Source organism: Scylla paramamosain, unplaced genomic scaffold (genome assembly GCF_035594125.1).
Source record: "Scylla paramamosain isolate STU-SP2022 unplaced genomic scaffold, ASM3559412v1 Contig115, whole genome shotgun sequence".
Taxonomy (NCBI): domain Eukaryota; kingdom Metazoa; phylum Arthropoda; class Malacostraca; order Decapoda; family Portunidae; genus Scylla; species Scylla paramamosain.
The window spans coordinates 134,576-150,000 of record NW_026973780.1 but is presented as its reverse complement, the minus strand read 5'-3'; the positions used below and the strand labels follow the sequence as shown (position 1 = coordinate 150,000).

The window sequence follows — 15,425 nt, the reverse complement described above, 5'->3', positions numbered from 1 at the left end:
TTTATGAATAGCCACATGAGGCAATGAGCAACTGGAAAGGAAAGAGAACATTATATCATATATATATATATATATATATATATATATATATATATATATATATATATATATATATATATATATATATATATATATATATATATATATATATATATATATATATATATATATATATATATATATATATATATATATATATATATATATATATATATATATATACACATTCTCTTTCAGGCAGACGAAGTTGAAAGCATTGACAATTTCTCTTTCTGCATTATTCAGCTTCCGCTGTGTATTTTCAATTTGTCTTCTCTATTATCTTTTAACGGCGTCTGTGGCTTCGAGGAGGTTTCCAAAAGTAGGTTGGCTGCTTGCAACGTTTCGTTCCTGCTCTGGAAACGCCTTTAGGGGAAGTGAAAAGATTTTTTGCGATTTGGGGGGGAATAGAAAAGCTGGGTGAAAATGAAGAGGTAGAGTGGGAAGGGAAGATTGGAGGTTTATAGTGAGAAAGGAAATATAGTAGGAGACATCAAGTTGACGGGCAAACCGTCTTGCTTTACTGACAGTGTTTTACCTTTGGGTAGTGTGTTAGTTATTCGACTAGGGGCAGGTCCTCAACCGACTGTTTGCTGTTAGAATGATATGCAGTTTGTATTGTTTATTTATTTAATTTATTTAATTTTCCCCCTCATCCCCTCTCCGCATCCGGGTGTCAGCTGACAGAGCCGGTGTCCTCCACCCCTTGCGGGGGAAAATGGTAAACGGTGCTCTACACAGCCGTTACTGGCACCACATCTCCGTCCCGGCAACTCAGGGCGCAGAGCAGAGGCGGGAGGAAACTGTCATCGTGCTTTGGATTGTTGTGTGATGATGATGTAGTTATTTGACTATTGTATTTTTCCTTTTCAGATGCTGTTTACTTTGGTTTCTGTGCCAGGTGGTGTCATCAGGTAAGTATTCAAGGTAAGTGTGTGTTATGGTGAGTATTCATGTTGTTGTTAATATAGTGATGTTTGATTGTAAATAGGAGCTGGTGTGTTTTTATTAATGTAGGATATTGGTCTCTTAAACCATCCGTGTTCTTTAAATATTTCCTCTGATATGATATTTTGATATTCGTCTGTTTTTAGTTCATTAATAATTTTTTTTTTTTTTTTTGATAGTGTTGCCTCGTTCATGGTATATTACGTTTAATGGTTTTATGTGTGCATTATGATGTAGTTGTTTTGTTGTTTTTGTGTAAGGGTATTTTTCCTCTAAAGCAAATCTTAATGCCTTGTTCTGAATAATTTGTAGTTTAAGAGTAGCTGTTTTTGTGAGTGTATTGAGTGGATAAGCAGGAAAAGTGAGCATAGGTATTACGCATGCTTTTACTAAGTGTAGCTTGATTTTGGTTGTGAGGCCGTGAAATCTTCCTATGTTTTTTAGGGCAATGTTTGCTTTATTCTGCATGTTTGCTACTTGGTTTTGTATACCTCTGGTTGAATTTTAAGCCCAGTATTTTTCCTTCTTTAGAGAAGGGAATCAAGGTGTTGTCTATGTATATTGGTTCTGTGTATTGTATTGCTAGGGGGATTACTTGGAATTTTGTTGTGTTTGTTTTTATCTTCCATTTTTTCTCATAGTTATTAATTTTAATTATTTCTCTCTGTGTTTTCCTTGCCATGAATTGTCTTGATTTACCAGGATAACTGATTATTTGTGTTATATTGTCTGCATATATTATGTAACTGCAACCTGGGGAGGGTTGAGGTATGTCTGAGGTGAATAGTGTGTGTAAGGTTGGGGAGAGGGAGCTTCCTTGTGGGACTCCGCTCTTTAATGAAATAGGTTCACCTGTGTGATTGTTGATTTTAATATGAGCGTGTCGGTTTTCTATGAATGAGCATATTAGTTTCGTGAAGATGTCTGGCATATTTGTGTTGATTAGCTTATATATTAGGCCTCCATGCCATACTTTATCAAATGCTTTTGATACATCTCTTAAAACTATAGAGCACTGGTGTTTCTTCCCTAATGTGTTTGCTATTGTTTCCGTTGTTATTGCTATGGCTGTTTCCGTGCCTCTTGCCCGTCTGAATCCGTGTTGTCCCGGGGGAATAGGGGTGCGGCGATACACGGTGAACACGTGACGAGCACCGTGCTGCCAGCACTGCACCACACCTATTTACTGCACTGTTCACCGTACACTGCACTTTCACTGCTATGTATACTACACTTCAAGTGAAGACGGCAGACACCCAGGCGCAGTGACACAAACAGACACTCGGTGACCACGCTGCCAGCACTGCTACACACACTGTGTACTGCACTGTTCGCTATTCACCTCACTTTTATTACCTGTACACTCTGCACTGTAATCTCAGTTGTGGTGATGGTATAATGAAATAGCGGAGACTTGCTCAGGAACTAAGTCTATGACCCGACCTGTTGTGGCGGAGCGCTCCTAAACCACGTCCTCACCCGACGACCTCTGACCTCTCTCTCCTAGTTCCACTTCCTCGCTATATTTCAGGCTCTTTTTCCTATATTCTATTATTATTATTATTATTATTATTATTATTATTTATCGTTTTGTTGCCTCGTTGTTGTTGTTTTGCTTTGCTTTGCCATGGTAGCCTAACCTGTCTGCGTCCTTCATCTCCCGCCTGTTTTCCGCCACCTATGAAAACAATGATGATGATGATGATGATGATGATGATGATGATGATGATGATGATGATGACAATGGTAATAATAATAAATGTAATAATAATAATAATAATAATAATAATAATAATAATAATTAATATTGATAATGATAATAAAGGTATTAATGGTAATAGTAATAATGGTAATACTTATAATGCCCATAATAAAAATAAGACAATGATGATATTACTGCATCGGTTGTGTTTGTGTGACCACTTGTATCAAAGATGTTTGCCACCACTTATTCTAAGAGTCTTTTGCTACCAGTGTTTCTGACGAGTGATGATGACCCACCCACCAGCGTTTATGTGTTGATTAGTCACTTGTGTTGTTCTGGAGTTGATTGATGATGCTTGTTACTTGTCCAGTCGATGAAGATGCTTGGAGTGTTGGCAGCGTAGAGAATCGGAGTGAGGCGGTGATTCTGGCAGCTTGGAGGTTGTGGGAAGTTGTTTGATATTTTGATATGTGTGCCAATAAAAGACACAGTGACGAGAGTGCCTGATTTAATGATGGCTAACTGATTTGTACACACTGGATTCAAGATGAGACTGTAATGTGAGATTGTATTCTCTCTCTCTCTCTCTCTCTCTCTCTCTCTCTCTCTCTCTCTCTCTCTCTCTCTCTCTCTCTCTCTCTCTCTCTTTCTGAAGTAATATGATTTATATCTGAGCAGCGTCTCTCACGGCTGACTGTGATTGAGCAGAACTGAGTGAGAGACCAAGACTGCCTGCTCGTGACTGGGTGACTGACTGACTGTGTCTCTGACTGGGACTGACCTCGAACTGATCTGATGATGCTACATGCAGGCTGTATTTATCTGAGCTAAGGACTGGAAGTGGATGTGAATTCCCTTGAGAGGTAGAGAAAGGGGGACAAACGCAGATCTTGTCCCTAAGGACTGGAAGTGGGTGCTAAATTCCCTTGAGAGCTTGCACTGCTGGAGGGTGCGGGTGGCGCTCTCGTCCCGTGGCCTCCTCAGGGGTGTCCTGACGAACACTGCCTCCTGGTCTGAGCTGCCAATGGGACCCAGTGACAAGCAGTGCACCCCTCTCTCTCTCTCTCTCTCTCTCTCTCTCTCTCTCTCTCTCTCTCTCTCTATTATTATTATTATTATTATTATTATTATTATTATTATTTTCTACAATATATATTATTTTAATAGACAATGACCCACATCACATGTACCTGCTCAATTTACAAATAGTAGATGGTCCGTAGTAAGGCTTCGGCTTATCGGACCATAGGCTGTAAAATTGTACATATTTGTATATAAATGTTTTTCTCAGGGGCCAATAAAATATCTTATCTCTCTCTCTCTCTCTCTCTCTCTCTCTCTCTCTCTCTCTCTCTCTCTCTCTCTCTCTCTCTTTATATATATATATATATATATATATATATATATATATATATATATATATATATATATATATATATATATATATATATATTTAAGTTATAAAATTATTCAAAAGGCTTGAAATAAAAACATCAGTTTTTGTGTTTGATTTACTCACACAACACTTCATAATAAAGAGAGAGTTTTGTGTTCATAGAAAAATATATGGCAATGGTTTATTTACATATATAAGTTTGCAAATAATTATGAGAAGTGTGCTTGAAAGATTTGAAAGCGTCCCCAAGCGGGGTATGAGAGTACAAACTGCTATACTGTATACACCAAATACAGACGTCACTTATCTGGTAATAATTACTTATAAGTTTTCTTTAAAATAACAAGTTATTTCTTTGATGAACTTAACACTACTTAACAAGACAGTCACGTTTCTCGTTTTGTTGCATTTACATTAGTGAAGCAATATTTCTTGATGTATTTTTTTTTTCTGTTGTTTATTAAAAAAAAAAAAAAAAAAGCCCATTTGAATAAACAGTGAGTTTCATCTACATCATTAAGATCACAAAAAGAACAGATCCACTTTTGTACACTTGCATTCCTTCACTACCACTTACAATGGGCAGCTGATGATTTGCACACTTGAACACACTTATGACACGTGAGTGTTGTTTAAGGAGAACAGATAAATACTTGTGTAATTTTCCTTCCATTGTCACCATCCTATAATTAAGACATGCTGGCCTGTTATAAGTTTCTTCAGATAATCTCTGCCTATCAATATCATAATATAAGTCTTTAACTTAAAAGTTTCTTTTAACCAATTACAATTTGCATTTGGTACTTGGTGGTACAAATGTGGCATTCCATTTTGATTTGATAACTTATATGTAATTATCATGTCAAGCCGAAGTGCTTTATATACACCCAGATCATACATTGTCTTAATAAACCTATACAAAATATTTGATGTCCTAATGTCACTGCTGTTTGCAAATGAATATCAAAAACTTATAGGCCTATCATCCATGAATTCAGAGATGTATGTAGAGCCTGTTTCACCATACAACATGCAAGTTGACTATTATCTTATACTGTTGTATTTACTGGCCAAAGGTGGCATTTACCTCAGCTTGTACTATTACATTACTCAGCCTGCACTATTACAGGGGCCAACAAGTGTACACAGATGAGAGAGCCTATTAAGAGAGTATCTTCTCTCAATAGGCTCGCTCCATGAAAATCTATATTTTTCTTTATATCAGTTCCACAACTAATTGGCTATATAAACTACTGAATCTGAAAATCGAGCACCAAGCACTTGTGTCCCTGTGTGTGTGTGTGTGTGTGTGTTTGGGGGGGGGGAGGTCTTACAACGCGTGGCGCAGCTCACAGCTAATGATAACAAGGGTCTGCATCTTCTGCATCTAATACTTTCGTCACCGCGGCCCGGTTGTCTTGGCAGAGGCCGAGCCAGAGCAAAACTTTTCCAAACCCTCCTCCAGGCACTGCACGATGACGGGCGCCCCGTCCCCAGGCTTCCGCCCCTCACAATCTCCTCCAAAGTAGGCGGAGCTGTTTTGAGTTGTCAGATGCTCTCGTGTCTCTTCTGGGTTCGCACACATCAATCTGAACACCTCCACCAACCATCTGGCGGGGTCCCCCTCCCGCCCCAGCTCCAACTCCTTGGTGTGATCCTGCTCCTGCCCAGTCCCAAGCTCCACCTCCCTCCACCGCCTGTGCTCCAGCCACCGCAGGAAGGCGTTCTTGAAACAGAACCCGCTTGGCACCGCGATGTTCCACTCCCGTGTGGCGAACCATTTGAAGAAGCTCTTTTTGTGCCGAGGCATCCAGCGCTCGGGCTTGAGGCGGGAAAGAAGCACTTTTCCCATCAGCTGTACCTGGCGCTCTGCGGGTGTCAACGTCCCCAGCACCTTAGCCTCTGTCAAGGCAAAGCTGCAACGCCATGTTCCCTCTGCAGTATTACTGAGCTGCATGGTGGTGGTGTCCTCAGGAGTGAGGAAGGGTCTGGAAACTTGCTCCAGCCATGGCACCTCAAGCACTGGCACCAGGTCCACGCCGACCAGCAACAGTGGATACTCTTCCCCCTGCCAGGCCAGAGAGAGTCCCACGCCCACTTGCGTGCTGGTCAGGCCCGGCGGCACTAGGCTCAGTCTTTTGTCCTGCAGGGTGTGGCCAGCGAGGCACCGGTGCACCTCCTCGTACAAACTGGTCATAAATCTATTACCCTCAAGGTGGGGATTGTCAGTCTTCACAGAAATTTGTAACCTGCCCTTCAACGGGGCTTCCTCCTTCCCTCTCTCGCTAACAGTTATTCCTACGTCATCCTTGTGAATCACGAGGTTTATATCAAATTCGTCAGGGACGTAAAGCTTAGACCCGTCCCGTGAACTGCCCGCCAGCCTCAGGTCGCCGCGGTACGTGGCATCAGTGGCTGACACCTTATTCATGATGACGCTTATTTCTGCCATGACCGCCTCCTTTACCTCAAGGGCCTCGCCCTTTGATAGATCCACAGCCACCCGCTGAGCCTCCTCCTGCAGCTCTTGCAGGCCTATGGATCTCACAAGATTTCTTATGACGCTTTCAGGGTTATGGCGGTCGTCTGTATCTAATAGATTACGTTTATATTTATAATACATATTGTGAAACACTTTAAAATTTTCTCTTGCCTGTGTGGCTGTGGTGCCTGCGCGGCAAGGAGGGTCCTGCGTCTCTTGGTGTGCCAGGAGTTCAAAAGTACTTTTGTGGCCAAACATGGCGGCCAGGTGGCGGGGTGTCTGGCCATACGTGTCACGCTGCTGTGGGTTGGCGCCAGCACTCAGCAGCAGCGCCACGCAGCCGTCCTGGCCGTGCGAGGCCGCCTGGTGGAGGGCGGTGGTGCCGCAGGTGTGGTCCAGCACCTCGTCCACGGGGAAATGACCCTCTTGCAGTATAAGATGAGTCAGCTGCAGGAGACCTTTGCGCGAGGCCAGCAGCAGGGCGGTGTGGCCATCAGATGAGGAGACATTCTTACCCTCGCCCTTCTTGTGGCTCTCAAAAAGATCCTCCTGTACACACAGCGCTGTCCGTGCTGTGCTCTTCTCGTGGTCTGCCTTCAAGCGAAGCTCCATATTCTCCAGTTTTTCACGTTCCATCATAAAGAGCTTCTGTGTGCAAAGAGAAAGAGAGCGGTGAATATATGAACAAGTAAATAACCCTTTATTGCTGCGTACACATAGATATGTTACAAAAATCGATGATTACATACGTATATTAGTATTTGTCTGCCTGATTGGAGTTATTTAGTAGACAAGATTAAAAAATACAATTGGTCAACTAATAGAATCAGATAGTAAGTAATAGCAATAAAATAAAATACCATAATTGAGCTGCATAATATTCATAATATGAATAATAAGTTTGTTGTGCAAAGGTTTGGTTCAAAACACAGTGTGGTGTTTTGATAAGAAGATGCTCGAAGCTGTGGCTACATAAAATCCATGTTGATGCCTCTACTTTGGTGAACACCATCCAATAGCCGAAACATTTCATTTCCTGTGTGCTTATAAATTAAGGACAATGAAAGTGATTTGTGTATAGATGAGAAATTAAACAATGTCATTAATGAAGCAACTTTAGCTGTGGACTAGAATTTTCCCAAGGAAAGCATAGCCTACCTCTGATTTATTATTTTTTTTATTTATTTATTTATTTTTTTTTTCACGATAACTTTTTGATAAATGACGGCCATGTGCTGGCCCAGATGGGAACACAGCAAAGCAGACGAGAATAACATATGGCACAGCATACATTAATAAGTGACTTTATTGTAAATAATGTCTTGTCTTGTACAATATTCCACACACTTTTGAAGCGTTACGACACGCGTCATCTAAGGGGGGTTTCTCGTCTCTGAATTTTCTGACTGGGTCGAAGCAAATTTAGTATTGTTCAGTGCCACAAAAACTCAATTCCTCCATATATCTATATCGCCATAAGCAAGGACAGCATCATTAAACAGATAGATAAACAGAAAATAATTAAATCCCCAGGACCAGATGACATCTTCCTAGCACTGCAGGAGTGCACAGGTGAGCTTAGCGAGCCGTTGCTGCGGTATTTAGGGAGTCATTAGACAAGGGAGAAATACCTAAGGGCCAATTTCACAGTCGCTTGGTAACATTCCCAAATGAAAGCCTTACCAGCCTGGTGACACCTCACAGCTGGTGTTTTCATGGCTTTGATAATCCCCAACCTGGTGACTATCATAACAAAGCGCTGATTCGGTAACGCTGGTATGCCGGAGCGGCCTCATTAGATAAAACGAGTCAGTTCTTGACGAAAGAATTAACCACGCCAACAATAAAAAGGAGAAAGATGTGAAAATACATCACCTGTGCATTCAGCACGCCATATCCATTATTATGATGACATCTTGTGACTTAAATTCCTCCCTTTGAATGTTTGTCTGACATTCACCAAACTGCTGTGCCAGCCAGCCACTTAATGAGTCATCTTTTTCTCTGTCCCTTGTTGTTGTACACACATTTGTTACATAGAAACATTTCGGGTATAATGCAAATCATCCTAGCCTACTATTTATGAGACAGTTACTTCATTTCTGGGTGAAATTATGATTTTTTTAATCGTAATCTATGCAACGAAAGAATTAGCAATGAACTTAATGAACTAAATATTAAGCTAAACCTAGCCTAACAAAATCCAGCACTCTGATGGAAACGGTAATGTTATTTCAATATTTTCCAATATTTTCTTAGGTGACAAACTCCATATACTGTATATTATTACAGGAGTGTGACCAAGGAGGCGTAGCAGATGAAATAAGAACATAAGAACATAAGAAATAAGTGAAGCTGCAAGAAGCGACCAGGTTTACACGTGGCAGTCCCTGTATGAAATATACCTACCTATTTCCATCTATTATCTCCATCCATAAACCTGTCTAATCTTCTCTTAAAGCTCTCTAGTGTCCTAGCATTAACAACATGACTACTGAGTCCGTTCCACTCATCTACCACTCTATTTGAGAACCAATTTTTTCCTATCTCCTTCCAAAACCTAAATTTTTCAAGCTTGAACCCATTATTTCTTGTTCTATCCTGGTTGCTGATCCTAAGAATTTTGTTTACGTCCTCCTTGTTATAACCCCTATAAAGACTTCTATCAGGTCCCATCTTAACCTACGTCTTTCTAAAGAATGTAAATTTAACAACTTCAACCTCGCCTCGTAAGGAATACTCCTCATCCCCTGTATCCTTTTAGTCATTCTCCTCTGTACTGATTCTAATAGACCTATATCGTTCCTGTAATGTGGGGACCAGAACTTTACAGCGTAGTCTAGATGAGGTCTGACCAGCGCCAAGTATAACTTTAATATTACTTCCGGCCTTCTACTTTTAACACTCCTAAAAATGAATCCTAGTACCCTATTTGCCTTGTTTCTGGCTTCTATGCATTGTTTCCCTAGACGGAGTTCAGAGCTAACTATAACTCCTAAATCTTTCTCGTACTCTGTACCTACCAGAGTTTGGTTATTTAATGTGTACCTACTGTGTGGGTTTCCTCTACCTACGCTAAGTACTTTGCATTTATTGATATTAAATTGCATTTGCCATTAATCCGTCCATTCATTCATTCTGTCTAAATCTGCCTGCAAGGTGATGGCATCTGATTCTGACCTAATTAATCTACCTATCTTTGTGTCATCCGCAAATTTATTAACATCACTACTAATTTCACTATCCAAGTCATTGATATATATTAGAAATAGCAATGGCCCTAATACTGATCCCTGTGGCACCCCACTAGTTACATGACCCGACTCAGATTTCGAGCCGTTTATTACATCTCTTTGTCGCCTGCCACTAAGCCATGACGCTATCCAGCCTAATACCTTCTCATCTATCCCGTGTGCTCTAACCTTTCTCAGGAGCCTTTGATGGGGTACCTTGTCAAATGCTTTACTAAAGTCCAGATATAAGATATCATAACTATCACCATTATCTACTGCCTCGTACACTTTACTGTAAAAACTTAACAAGTTTGTCAGGCAAGACTTTCCCTTCGTGAACCCATGCTGTGACTGATTTATCAAGTTATGTTTGTGTAAATGTTCCCTAATGTTCCTCGCTATTATTGACTCTAATATTTTACCTACAACTGAAGTTAAGCTGACAGGTCTATAGTTAGACGCTAAATTTTATCTCCTTTCTTAAAGATGGGTACTACATTAGCCTGCCTCCACATTACTGGTACCTCACCCGACTCCAGTGATTTCCTAAAGACAGAAACTAACGGCTCACATCTTTGCATTCCTTAATTACTCTGAGATATATTTCATCTGGCCCTAGTGTCTTGAACTTTTTTAACCTATCTATCTCCTGATCCACTATCTCCCTAGTTATGGAAATATCTGTCAGCTTCTCATTTTCATCTGCTCCAAACACCTGTTCACTATCTGGCATATCCTGCATGTTTTCCTGGGTGAAGTCAGTTAAAAAATACTCGTTCAGATGTTTACTAATCTCCACCCCAGAACTCCCATCTGCTGCCTTTAATGGACCTATAGTATCCTTATTCTTCGTCCTGTATACCTGATAAAATCCCTTGGGGTCCGTCTTCGCCTGGCTGGCTACCTTTAATTCACAATTGCCCTTAGCTTTCCTCGTTAACTACCTGACTGTTCTAATTCATTATATTGTGACCTTAAAAATTCTTCATCTGCCCTTAATCTCTTATATATACTTCTCTTACGCCCTATATAATGCTTTAACCTAGCAGTTACGCCCTATATAATGCTTTAACCTAGCAGTCATCCATTTAGAGTAATTTTTCTGTGATCTTATTGCCCTATGCGGGATATTTGCTAGCTGACCTGTATGAACTTTATCTACGAAATATTTTATACAATTCATCTACATTTACCTCACCTAATCCCCTCATCTCGGCCCCGCGCGACAGGTGCCGAAGTTTTCACTAGTTGGTGAAGTGAGTTCATGCCGCCATCCAAAAGAGCACACAGACAAACAGCCTCACCTGCTCCAGTCTTTGTTGCTCCCCGTCGGGCATCATGTGCACTGGAAGCCGACCACGTGTGTCCGGCACGTACGGGCAGCCCCCAAGGTCCCTGATCAGCAGCTCGGCCATGCCTTTGTGGCCAGCCTCCAGGGCAGCGTGGAGGGCAGTGCCACCAGAGGCTCCATTAAAGACTGTCCACCCTCCTGCCCTATGCAGGAAGGCGGCAGTCACGGGGCAGTTGGCAGCCGCTGCCTTTGCCAGGAGGTCGCTCAGTGCTGGCCGGTCAGTCTCCTTTCCCCATCGCCAGGCTGCCTGCCAGGGAGTATTTCCCTCGATGGTTGTCACTAGATTGTCGATGCCCTCGACAAGGGCGCTGCTGACCTTTTCCAGGCGACGCTGCTCTGCACGCAGCCGGCAGCAGTAGGCCTGTGAGGAAAGGATGATCACATATCAGGTAAGCACCGTGCGCAGAGAGAGAGAGAGAGAGAGAGAGAGAGAGAGAGAGAGAGAGGTAGGGCAGCTATGCAGAAGTGTCATTGTCACAAATCTAAAAGTGCATGTACAAATAGAACCTTACCTTGTCCGAAAAAAAGGAAAAATACAAAAAAAATATTCCAAATATTAGGTTTGACAAGCATTATTACAATTACTTTTAGGATTATAATGATGAATTATAATCAAATATTATGTTTGACAAGCATTATTACAATTACTTTTAGGATTATGAGGATGAATTATAATCAAATATTAGGTTTGACAAGCATTATTACAATTACCTTTAGGATTATAATGATGAATTATAATCAAATATTAGGTTTGACAAGCATTATTACAATTACTTTTAGGATTATAATGATGAATTATAATAAAATATTAGGTTTGACAAGCATTATTACAATTACCTTTAGGATTATAATGATGAATTAACATGGATTCAACTATTATGAGATCTATTTCATTGCTTGTTCTAAACATTACACTGAAGTGTCCTTTTATGAAATTATAAGATTCTGTTGCATGATCTCTAATGTTGGGCAGCTTTGGTGTGCTGCAGGTCTGTCATGTGCAGCACTAAAACTTGAAACTGACGGTACTGAAACACAAAGGCTTGTCCTCTACAACTAACAGACCTATAACTCACCCAAGTTGTTCAAACACTTTCCACTCTGCAGAGGAGCCACCGCTGAGACTTGGGTCCAGTACCGGTGCTCGTCCTCATCTTTATAAAGTGAGGTAGTTCTGTGAGACAGGGAAGGGTACTCACGGTGGTGAGTAGGGCCAGCACCCTGTAAGTCACGTCGGGGCTCTGCCAAGCCTCCTGCAGCAAGCTGGCAGGCAGTGGTGCACTGCTAGCCAGCAGCAGGCTGACGGTGTTTATGCGGTCGGTGGTGACAGCCAGTCTGAGGACGGAAAGGCCACACAGGAGCTCTATAGGCGCGCCCTTACACAGGAGGATGGACACCGCCTGCACGTCGTCCCAGCGACTGACTGTTGAGAGCAATTCCTCATGCAGTTCTTCAGGAAGCTTGTAGCTCTGCCGGAGAGAAAAGGGAAACCATGGTGCTGATTGTATCGCAATGAAAGGTATATAATATAATGTGATGTAATAATATAATAATGTCACAGTTTTCAGAAAGTTTCACTTGGTGGCGACATAAGTGTTCACTGGTGGCTGTGGCGATGTGTCAGTGTGTATTATTATGGCCTGTGTGTGTGTGTCTGTGATTTTTCATTTCTTATGTAGCGGGAACACAGGCCAAGGGTAACAAAAATCCAGCAAAATAAAAAAAGACCACTGAAATGCCGGTCCCCGAGTAAGATCCGAAGCGGTAGTCAAAAACTGAAGGATGACGAAAGTGTGCATGACGTGGAGCAGCTGAATGAAAAACTGGTTGAGGATGTGAGGGGTGCTGCTCAGAAACAGATAGAGTTTGTGAGAGTAGGTAGAAGAAAGAATGTATGTAAACCATGGTGGAATGATGAAATCAAAGCTGCTAGTAAGGAGCGAAAGAGAATGAGTAGAGATTGTAGATGGCTAAGGAAAAAGAGGCATGAAAGCAATGAGGCAGAGAATGAGTATCAGAATGCATGGGCAATGTATGTGAAACAGCAGTGTTTGACAAGACGAATGATAGTGAATGCTAAAGTGAAGAGTGAAAGGAGTGTGATTCAATCTTTAAGAGAGAAAGGTATGGAAGTTGGCCGTGAATGGTACAAGTTCATGAGAGGTAATAATATGTCAGGCAGTGTTGGTGTGGAGAGTCTAACAGTGGATGGTGTAGTTATAACAGAGAAGGAGGGAATCATGGAGGCAATCAAAGGGTTCTGGGAAGAAGGTGGGATAGGTGAGATGTTTAGGGTGAGGATGTTTGACACTGGAAAGGAAGAATGCAGATGAATTGGATGAAAGAATCAGCAGGGAGGAAGTGGAGAGCTGTGTGAGAAGGCAGAAGAATGGCAAGGCAGCAGGTCCAGATGATATACTGTATGAGCTCTACAAGAATGGTGGGGAGGTAGTGATTGATAGAATGACTGAATTATTCAACCGAGTGTGGAATGAAGAGAGAATGCCAAGAAAGTGGAATGAGAGCCGAGTGTGTCTGTTGCATAAGGGACGATTTAAGAGTAAGAATGAGTTGAAGAGCTACAGGCCAATTGCATTAGTGAATACAATAGGTAAAGTTTTTAGTGCAGTGTTGAATGAGAGACTGTAAATGGATTGAGAGAGCTGGGGTGCTGGTGAAGAACAGAATGGTTTTCGTGTGGATAGGAGAGCTGAGGACAATATGTTTGTGGTGAATGAAATGACTGAGAAGAAAAGAAGGATGGGGATAAATTGTACCTAGGTTTTCTGGATATAGAGAAAGCTTATGATAGAGTGAACAAAGAAATGCTAGGTAGAGTCTTAGAAAAGATTGGATTAAGTGCAAAGATAGTTAACATAGTGCAAAGTATGTATGTGGACACAAGAGCTAGATACAGACTAGGAGACATAGAAACAGACTGGGTGAAGAGTGAGAGAGGAGTTAGGCAAGGCTGTATATTGTCACCAACCCCTTTTAGCCTGTATACAGAGGAGTTAGCAGCTAGAATGAGAAGAATGTATGTAGGGGTAAGTGTGGGGAATGATAAAGTATGTGTGCTTCTTTATGCAGATGATGTAGTTGTTATGAGTGAATCGGCAGATGAGTTTCAAAGTTTGTTGGATGTTGTGGATGGTTATGGAAAAGACTTTGGAGTAAGGTTTAGCAGTGAGAAAAGCAAGGTAATGATTGTGAATAGGTCAGAGGATGAAAGTAATGTGGTATGGAGGCTTGGAGAGAATGAGTTGAAACAGGTGCAAGAATACAAGTACTTAGGTATGTGGATGAGTCCTAGTGGGTGTGCAAAGGCAAAAAAATGAAAAGATAAGTATGGTAAACCAGTGGGTAGGTAGATTGGGAAGCACGGCAAGGATGAGAGCAAGTAAGTATGATGTGTTGAGAAGTGTGGAAGAGTGTGGCTGTGCCAAGTATAATGTATGGTATGGATGTGATTGCATGGAATGAAAGTGTAATTGATAAGTTTAGAAGTGGGCCAGAATAGAATAGCAAGGATGGCACTGAGTGCACCGAGGTACACAGCAGCTGAAGCCTTGAGAGGTGATATGGGATGGAGCACTTTTAGGGAAAGACTCACAAAAGCCACACTTAGGTACAAGATTAGGCTTGAGAGAATGGATGATGCAAGAATAGCAAGGAAGGTGTACCTGTGGAATGAAAGTGGAAGCAAATGGAGGAAGAGATGCATGAGAATGACAAACAGGAATGGATTGCAAGTTGTGTGGGCGATAAGAATGGCTGGGAGCAATCAAAATGTGCGTGAATGGGTGGTAACAAGAGGAGGCAGAGTGGGAGCCGAATGGGATGTGAAAAAATGGAAGAATGAGATAGACAGAGAAGTGAAATATGCGGGACTGAATGAATGGAAGAATGAGATGGAAAGAAAGAAGACCCTGGAATGGTACATGGAGAAAGGGGCCCCGAGGCATGAAAAAAGTGGTATGATGGAAGCCTGGGCGGTGATCTCTTCCGAGTGAGGGCACAGTGTATGGATGTGAATGCAAGGAGTTACAGGTGGTCTGAGTCCCGCAGCAAAGTGTGTCAGATGTGTGACATGGGAGAGGATGAGACGGTGGAACATGTGGTGCTGGAGTGTGTGAAGTATGCCAGAGACAGGAATGAGATGATGCAAGTGATACTGACTGAGTTAGGACATGATAGGAATGAAAGAGTGGAGAAGACAGGAAAAGAATGGATGGTGTTGTTGCTCTGTGTAGAAAGCCGAATGAAAGGAT

At 41.7% G+C, this 15,425-nt stretch overlaps 1 protein-coding gene across 5 annotated transcripts in view; it reads right to left on the bottom strand.

The window, feature by feature from the left end:
* Nucleotides 1–5,317: 5,317 nt before the first annotated feature.
* LOC135099285 (ankyrin-3-like) overlaps nucleotides 5,318–15,425 on the bottom strand; it is a 76,913-nt gene continuing 66,805 nt past the window's right edge. For all 5 annotated transcript variants that reach the window (XM_064001670.1, XM_064001669.1, XM_064001673.1 and 2 more), the window contains 3 exons: nucleotides 12,354–12,623; nucleotides 11,108–11,515; nucleotides 5,318–7,218 (listed from right to left, as the gene is read on the bottom strand). In XM_064001670.1, the coding sequence (XP_063857740.1) occupies nucleotides 5,488–7,218; nucleotides 11,108–11,515; nucleotides 12,354–12,623 (2,409 nt within the window). In that variant the 3' untranslated portion in view covers nucleotides 5,318–5,487. The remainder of the gene's footprint in view (nucleotides 7,219–11,107; nucleotides 11,516–12,353; nucleotides 12,624–15,425) is intronic.